The sequence below is a fragment of the Tupaia chinensis genome, unplaced genomic scaffold, assembly GCF_000334495.1.
Source record: "Tupaia chinensis unplaced genomic scaffold, TupChi_1.0 Scaffold142716_1, whole genome shotgun sequence".
In the NCBI taxonomy this organism is placed as follows: Eukaryota; Metazoa; Chordata; class Mammalia; order Scandentia; family Tupaiidae; genus Tupaia; species Tupaia belangeri.
In genome coordinates this window covers 7,956,923-7,965,696 of record NW_006202562.1, presented here as the reverse complement: position 1 = coordinate 7,965,696, position 8,774 = coordinate 7,956,923, and the positions used below count along the sequence as shown (strand labels likewise).

At 38.5% G+C, this 8,774-nt stretch overlaps 1 protein-coding gene across 1 annotated transcript in view; it reads right to left on the bottom strand.

The window, feature by feature from the left end:
* The window catches only part of DZANK1 (double zinc ribbon and ankyrin repeat domains 1), a 191,113-nt gene that overhangs the window by 105,305 nt on the left and 77,034 nt on the right, over positions 1–8,774 (bottom strand). Inside the window, exons 14-16 of the mRNA XM_006163646.3 lie at positions 6,354–6,561; positions 2,787–2,890; positions 2,167–2,241 (exon numbers count right to left, since the gene is read on the bottom strand). Coding sequence (XP_006163708.1) covers positions 2,167–2,241; positions 2,787–2,890; positions 6,354–6,561 — 387 coding nt within the window. The remainder of the gene's footprint in view (positions 1–2,166; positions 2,242–2,786; positions 2,891–6,353; positions 6,562–8,774) is intronic.

Genomic DNA, 8,774 nt, shown 5'->3' with positions numbered 1-8,774 from the left:
GACATAGAGACAGAAAGCGAGAAATCACCCCCCAGGGGGGATGGTCACGCCGCAATCCCTTCTCCTCCATTCTCCTCTCGGGATCTTGGGCACGCACGTACACGCGCCCGGCGTGAGTTTTAAGCCACCGGGTCCGGGACACGAACCGCGGTCGACTATGTGGGAATCCAGCGACATAGCCATTACGCTAACTGCTGGTTCCCTTGGGTCTGGATCTTTGAATGCCTCTCTAGGTTTGGGAAGTTTTCTTCCAGGATTTCATGGAATAGATTATCAATGCCCTTATTAGTCTCTTCACCTTCTGGGATACTAATGATTTTGGTGTTTGGACATTTAATGGTATCTAGTATTTCTTGTATATTATTCTCATTGTTTGGGGGCTATTTTCTCAGTCTTTGTGGTGGATTTTTTTAGTACAGCAATTCTGTCTTCTACATCTGAGATTCAATCTTCTGTATGATTTAGTCTGCTTTTAATACTTTCAAGGGAGGTTTTGACACCAGTATTATAGTCTTTATCTCTAATAGTTTCATTTGATTCTTTTTTATGGTGTGTATTTCCTCTTTCAGATCATGTAAGAACTTCCTTGCCTCCCAGAACTCATCAGCTCTTTACTCCTGCCTCCTCTAGAGGTCATTGTCTCTCTTCTCTTGCATTTCTGTTAGTTTTGTCACTATGAATATTCTTTTTGAGACATTTTTGCGAGTTCCATTGTACCATCTGTGGATAAAGAGGAGTTATTTCTTTTCCCTTGGGGGAGAGGTATTTTCTTGGTTTCTCATATTTCTTGCACCTCTGCAGTGATTTCTAGTCATCTGATGGGTTATACATTCCTTCCTAATTTCTAGAAGTTCAATCTGAGTGTTCAGAGGCATGTAGGAGGAGATGATCTGCAATCTCTTTGTTGTTCCATTTTTCTCCCTTTGTGCAGCAGATTCAGTGGGAATTGAGGAATATGTTGACCCTAATAGTAATCAGATGTTTTGCTATGGTTCACGTAGACCTGTATAGACACTCAGTGCAGTGGAGTCCAAACAGCAAAGTGATGAGGTAAAAGAAAAAGGATAAGAAATAGAGAAAGAAAGAAGAAGAAAAAAGAATGAGAGAGGGAGAGAACAAAAAGAGGAAAAATAAACCAAAAAATTATTTATTTAATTTTTTTAAAAGGCAAAAATGAAAACCATGGAGGCACTAGTTCTCAGCTCTCAGGGAGAAATCAGTCTTTTTTTGACCTTTTGCCTCTCTTATATGGGAAGGGGGTAAGGGAATTATCAGCAAGATAAAGGAGGAGCTGAGAGCCAAGAAAATACTTTACCTTAAATTTTTTTTAAAAAAAGAAAAATTTTTTAAAAATGAAAGGGCAGAGAGAGACAGAGGGACAGAAAGAGACAGAGAGAGATGGAGAGAAGGATACAGGTGGTCCTGCCACTCAAGAATGGGATCTAGAGGGTGAATTCTCAGTAGAAAAATCTTCATTTATCTTAGTGCCTGAAAGCACTAGTCCTCAGCTCCCAGGGAAGAGTCAGTCTGCTCTCCTTTTTGCCTTTACCCATTTTCTCAACCACTAATTATTCTTTCATATATTCTGACTTATCCAATAGAAATGAAAGCCACTAATATGAACCAATGATTTTTTTACACACAGGCTCTGTGGCGATGCCCAACCATGTGGGGATATGACCACAAAGTTTGGTTTATTTTTCTGGGTTGTCAGAAAAGCCATGATGTATTCTTTCATGATTTTCTGTGCAAAAATGTGTCCTGACCCAATATATCAGGCAAATAGGACAAGGTGCCAAAACTGGACACCGGCTGCAGAGAGAACTGAGGAATTTGAATAGAATGTTGATATAAACTTCCCTAAATCACTTGTATTACAGACATGCCAGCAGACTTGCATGAGTATGAACAAGCCTGAAAACCACAGGACTAAGGGTGAATGATAATTTCTGTTCTTACCCTATCTTTATGTGCCTGAAAGCTGGGCTTCTCTGAGGTGTTTAGCTCAATTATTTAGCTAACTCTATGAAATTGCTTGCCTATTCCAATATATAATATTCGAAACTATTCCTCTTATGGATTATACAGAGATATTTCTAAAAATTATAAGCTATAATTTAGGAATTAAAGCAATTCTCACATGACTAACTTCTGAAGGCTACTTACCTTGTTTGACACTTGAATATAATTCAGCCTGATGCTAACTTCATAACCATCTTCATGGACAGTAGCAGAGATAAGCTTTTAAGAGAGTTTTAAAGACAATTCAGAACTGTGGGTGTGGGACTCATTGCCTTGAGCAACAGCCTAGAAATTCTAAGATATTAAACGCTAAGTTTAATCAAATAGTTAATTAACACAAAAGAAGGCAGAAAAATGAGAAACGGGAACAAAAACTAGCTGAGATTATTAGAAAACAAACAGCAAAATGCCAGACCCAAATCCAGCTGTATGTATAATTCCACTAATTACACATAAATTAAAGACTTAACTCAAAGGACAGAGACTGCCAGTCTAGATAAGAAAGCAAGATCCAAATTTATGCTTTCTTCAAGTGACATGCCACAAAATCAAACTACATAACTGGATGTCATCACTTTGGAAAAGGTATCCTGGTTCCCAAGTGATTTATTAGGGAAGAGCTCACAGGGGAGGAAAGTAAGAAAATATGAGAAGCAAAACAAGAAAAGGAAAGGAGCCAGGCAAGACACGATTTCAGGCAAAGGCCATGGAGCCTTCAGCCTGATCCTGTGGATGCACTGAAGTGGAAGTTTCATCTCACTCACCTTTCCCATCCTGGGTTCTGCAATCAAGGCCCGGAATTCAGGGTTATTCTGAGCATAAGACCTGAGATGAGCAGAGATGTGATCCAACTGTTTTCTCCAGTATCCTAAAAAAGAAGATACCTGGTCTCTGGGCTTGAACTGGGAATCTTCCCATGTGGAATGGCCCTGCAGAGCACAAGATTTCTGTAGGTCATGCTGTCAGGGAGACAATAAAAACTGACAAACCTTTATCAGATGACTAAGGGAAAAAGGTATGTCTCAAATTACTAGAATTAGAAATTAAACAGATGACATTACCACCAATTTTACTGAAGGATTGTGAAAGGATATTATGAACAACAGCATGTTAATACAGTAGACAAACAGGATAAAATGGATAAATATTTAGAAACACATGAATTACTATAACTGACTCATCAAGAAACACGAAATCTGAATAGACCTATAAGAAATAAAAAGATGGAATTAGCAATCCTTTAGACAAAGCTCAAGCTAAGATGGCTTCACAGGTGAATTTAAACAAACATTTTTTATTTTAAGTTGAACAATTCTGGGACTAGCAGATGGCATAATGGTTATGTTGCTGGACACCCACATAGTCACCTGTGGTTTGAGTCCCAGACCCAGTGGCTTAAACTCAACGCCCAATACATGTGCATGCATGCTCAAAATCCCAAGAAGAGAATGGAGGAGAAGGGACTGCAGCACTTTCATCACCCCATAGGGGATGATTTCTCACTTTCTGTCTCTCTGTCTTTCTCTGTCTCTCCAGCGAGCACATGCACCCTAAAGCAAACATCTCTCTTATAAAGAAAAAAGTTGGGGCCGGCAGTGGTGTGGTGGTTGAAGGTACTAAACTCCCACATGGCTGACTGCAGTTCGAGTCATGGATCTGGCAGCTTGCTTTCTCACTTTCCCTCTCTCTTTCACTTGTCCCTGAATGAAGTTGGATCCTTACTTCACACCACACAAAAACTAATAATTCAAAATCAATCAAAGATCTAAATGTAAGTGTTAAAATTATAAAACTGTTATAAACATAGGGGTAAATATTTATGACCTGGTTTTGGTATTGGATTCCTAGATATGATATCAAAAGATATGAGGAACAAAAAGAAAAATAAATAAAATGAACTTAATCAAAATTTAAAGATTTTGTACATCATAGTACATAATACATTTCTTAAAAAGCAACCTATGGAAGCCAGCAGGTGGCATGGTGGTAAAGTATTGGATTTCCCACATGGTTGACTGTGGTTCAAATCCCAGACCTGGCAGCTTGCTTTCTCCCTTTTCTTCTCTCTTTCTCTGCCTCTTTCCGGTGAGCACATGTGCCCTGTAGCAAATTTTAAAATAATAATTGAAATAATAATAAATGAAGTTAAATAAGTAATTCTTTTTTAAAAATACAACCTAGAAAATAGTAGAAAATATTTGCAAATCATGTATCTGATAAAAGTCTACTATTCAGAATATATAAAGTACTCTTACATCTAAACAACAAAGGCAATTGAATTTTAAAATGGAAAAGTCATCTGAACATTTTTCCAAAGAAAATATAGAAATGACTAATAAGTACATGAAAAGATTCTTGACATCGTTAGTCATCAGGCAAATGCTAGTCAAAACTATAATGAGATACTCTTTTACATCCACTAGTATGCCTATAAAGAAGAAGTCATATAATGATAAGTACTGGCAAGGATGTGAAGAAATCAAAACCCTCATATACTGTTGATCAGAACGTAAATAGTATATCTATACTGGAAAACAATCTAGCAGTTCCTCAAAAAATTAAACATAATGTTACCATGTGATCCAGCAATTACAATTGTATGTATAAATCAGACACAAAAATATATACGCACAGAAAAACACTGTTCTCAGCAGCATTATTCATAATAACCAAAAGGTGGATATAATTAAAAAATCCATAAACTGATGAATGGATAAATAAAGTATCACATATCCATACAATGGAATATTAGGCCATAAAAATGAATGAGGTACTGAGACATGCATTAACAAGGATGGAACTTGAAAACACTCACTAAGTTAAAGAATATAGTCAACAAAAGACTACATATTGGGACCAGCAGTTAGCGTGATGGCTGTGTCTCTGGACTCCTATGTAGTCGACCGCGGTTCAAGTCCCGGACCTGGTGGCTTAAACTCACGCTAGGCGCGTGTGCGTGCGTGCCCAAGATCCCAAGAGGAGAATGGAGGAGAAGAGATTGCGGCGTGGCCATCCACTTGGGGGGTGACTTCTCACTTTCTGTCTCTCTCTCTTTCTGGTGAGCGCACACGCCCTATAGCAAAAACCTCTCCCCCAAAAATAGACTACATATCATGTGCTATTTATTTTTTATTTTTATTTTTATGTATTTATATATTTATTTTAGGTTTGTGCCATAGGGCATGTGCACTTACTGGAGAAAGATAGGAGGTGGGGATGACCACGCTTCAATCTGGGACCTGAACAGCAATTGCCCATGCAGGAGTCCAGCACCTTAACCACCATGCCACCTGCTGGCTCCAATATGTTCCCATTTACATGAAATGTCCAGAAGAGGCAGTAGTTGTCAGGCACTTGGGAGAAGGGATGTGGAAAGTGATGCTTAAAGACCATAGGACTGACTTTTAAAATGATGAGAATGTTCTTGAAATAGAGAGTGGTAGTAGTTGTATAATATTGTTAATGCTCTAAATATCACTAGTTTGTATATTTCTAAATGGCTAAAATTTTGAATTTTGTGTTAAGCAAATTTTATCACAACGGTGGAAAAAAAAAAAAAGAGTGATAATGGGGGCCAGGTGGTGGTACAGCAATAATGCAAAAACAAACTTATGTGATAGAGGTCCTGGGTTTACATCGTAGTACCTCCCTGAGCACACCAGGCACGTGAGTGAGCCCATGACCCAGGGGGTCAGACAGGGGTGGTATGAAGATCCTGTTGAGGGTGCCTTTCTCTCTCTCACAAAAGAAATGAATAAAGGGACCAGCAGTTAGCGTAATGGCTATGTCGCTGGACTCCCACATAGCTGACCGTGGTTCGAGTCCTGGACCCAGTGGCTTAAACTCACACCGGGCGCGTGTGCATGCGTGCCCAAGATCTCGAGAGGAGAATGGAGGAGAAGGGACTGTGGCATGCCCATCCCCCCTGAGGGGGGTGATTTCTCGCTTTCTGTCTCTCTGTCTGTCTCTGTCTTTCTGGCGAGTGCACACGCCCTGTAGCAAAAACCTCTCCAAAAAAAAAAAAGAAATGAATAAACTTTTTAAAAAGAGAAATGGCAGATGGCAATAATGATACACACAAACAACATATTTACCATAACAAAAGAAATCCACATGTGCTGATCAACAAATTAGACAAGAAGGCTATCAGTGAAAATAGCAGTATACTAAAAGCTTAAGAGCTGTTATTTATATAAGGAAAATTACTTGAAAAATAAAAATACAGGAACTTCTTATACATAAAAATAAATTTGAATGGAAAAAGAAAGATGTTCCTTCACAGAAAGAGTGAGTTGCCTCCTGACCAGAAAAAAGCGTATCTTCCCCCTCACCTCTTCCCGGGCTGACTGCTGTGAGGAGAGGTTTGTGGTCGCTCATTTTCTCCTGTCTCTGCTTTCGAGAAGCCATTTCCAGTTCCTTTTTTGCTAGTAGCTTGCTGGATGGATAGAACAGGCCAACAGTCTGCGTGCTGACATCCTTCTTAGTTCCAGCATCAGATTGGGGCAAAAGAACGTTTAAGGATTGCCAAGCAGATCGGGCCTATGTGCAGGGCAGAAAATAAAACAAACAAAAAAATTAGAATATAATTTAATTAATCTTCTGTTTAACTCACAGAAAATGATTCTAACCAGAATGAAAAATATGTCCAAAAACCTGTACTTTGAAATACAACGGGTTTTCTTGCCCTTGTCTCATCCTTCTGTCTTTCACAACTCCTTGTCTGAGCCATGAAGTCAGGAACATCCCCTTGGCTTTTCATTGTCTCAAATTCAGTAAGACAACAGATGCTCCTGTTCTGACCTGGAAGATATCTATCCTCTCAGCGCTACAGTCCAATGAAGCATAGATTATACCACGTGTCTACACTCAATGCCTGGGCATCTTTTCTCTGATACACTCTTGCATCTGCTTCTAGGGCCTAGGAAAACAACCATGTTGTACATCGCACAACATCACTGCAACTAAAAGGGCATGATTCACATGGTGGACACTATATATTTGCATATTTATTAGGAAATTTTTTTCCAGTAAAAGGAACAAAATGTCTAACAAAATTGGTATATGACCATGGATTTCTAACAAGTGGCATCACACATCTTAAGAAAAGAACACCTTTGTTTCATTTGCACAAAAGTATCATATGGGCTCATGGCAGTTCCAGGACATACAAATCTTTCAATGTGGGTTAAGAAGGCCTTAAACTCCCCAGGTCAGCAGGTAGTGTGGAATTTAAGGCACTGGATTCCACATGGCCAACTCCATGGTTCAAATCCCAGACCTGGTAGCTTGAAAATCATGTGAAATGTGTGTTTGTGTGTGTGTGTGTGTGTGTGTGCGCATGTGAGCACATGTGCGTGTCCAACATCCCAAGAGGAGAATGAAGGAGAGGGGATGGTGGTGTGGCCACCTATCAAGGGAGTAATTTCTCATTTTTCTCTCCTTTCTCTTTCTCTCTGCCTGGTGAGTGCATGTGCCCTATGGCAAAAAACAAAAAACAAACAAACAAAAAAAGGCCATGAAATCTCTAAAACTATATGCGAAATGCAGAGTGCATGAACATTGCCTCTAATAACTATGGATTTCAAATTCCTAAAATGAAGCAATAAGAAGAAACCTGAAAAGTCTGTCTAGCTTAGAGAAATTCAGCTAACACACACACAAAAAGCTAATGCAAAGTCGGTATTAGAACTTTAGAGCTTCTGAAAATAACCATAAGAGATTTTCTTTAAACTATGCTCAGCTGTTGGAAATGGGAAATGCAATCATATATTCTATTTTTTTGCTATTCTTGCATTTTTATTGACACAGTTACAATTTTCACATTCTGCAATGAATTTTAAATATTATCCAAAATATTTTATATCTGAAAGTAAGTTCAGTGATACTGTATCTTTCAGTTCTATTTATTTTATTTTATTATTTTTTCATTTTTTTATACATTCAATGACCTTTTTTAGCTTACGAAGTGAATATTTTACTATGTGAACATTTCTCCCTAGTCCAGTTGGTTAAACTATAAAATATCTTCAACAGATAATACATTTTGTCCCATTAATGCTTTGCCTCCCTATTTTTCTTCTAAATGTCCTTCCTCAGGCCCTACTCTTCCACACATACTATATCTGATATTTACACCCACTTACTGTGTTTGTATATACTTTAGTGAATCAGTTTCATTCATAGAGTGCAGACACTCTGTATATATTAAGTGGGGACATACAATGTCTCTCCTTCATATCCTGGCTTGCCTCACTCAGCAGTAAATCTTCCATATTCTCCACTTTCTATCAAAAGCCAGGGTTTTATTGTTGTTGTTGTTTTTTATGGCTGAATAGTATTCCATAGTGTATATATGCTGCAGTTTTTCAATCCATTCATCTATTCAGGGCATTTGGGTTGGTTCCATGTCTTAGCAATTGTGAATAGTGCCACAATAAACACTGATGTGCAAGCACTTTTCCAATTAAGAATTCTTCTGTCCTTTGGGTAGATACCAAGAGTGGGACTGCTGGACCATATGGTAATTCTATTTATAGATTTTTGAGGAATCTCCAAATTGTTCTCCACAGTGGCAGGACTAATTTACATTCTCACCAGCAGTGTAAGAGAGTTCCCCTTTCACCACACCCTTGCCAACACTTATCATTTTTTGTTTTTTTAATCTTAGACATTCTGACTGGGGTTAGGTGATATCTCATTGTTGTTTTGATCTGCATTTCCCTTACAATGAGGGATGGTGAGCAATTTTTCAC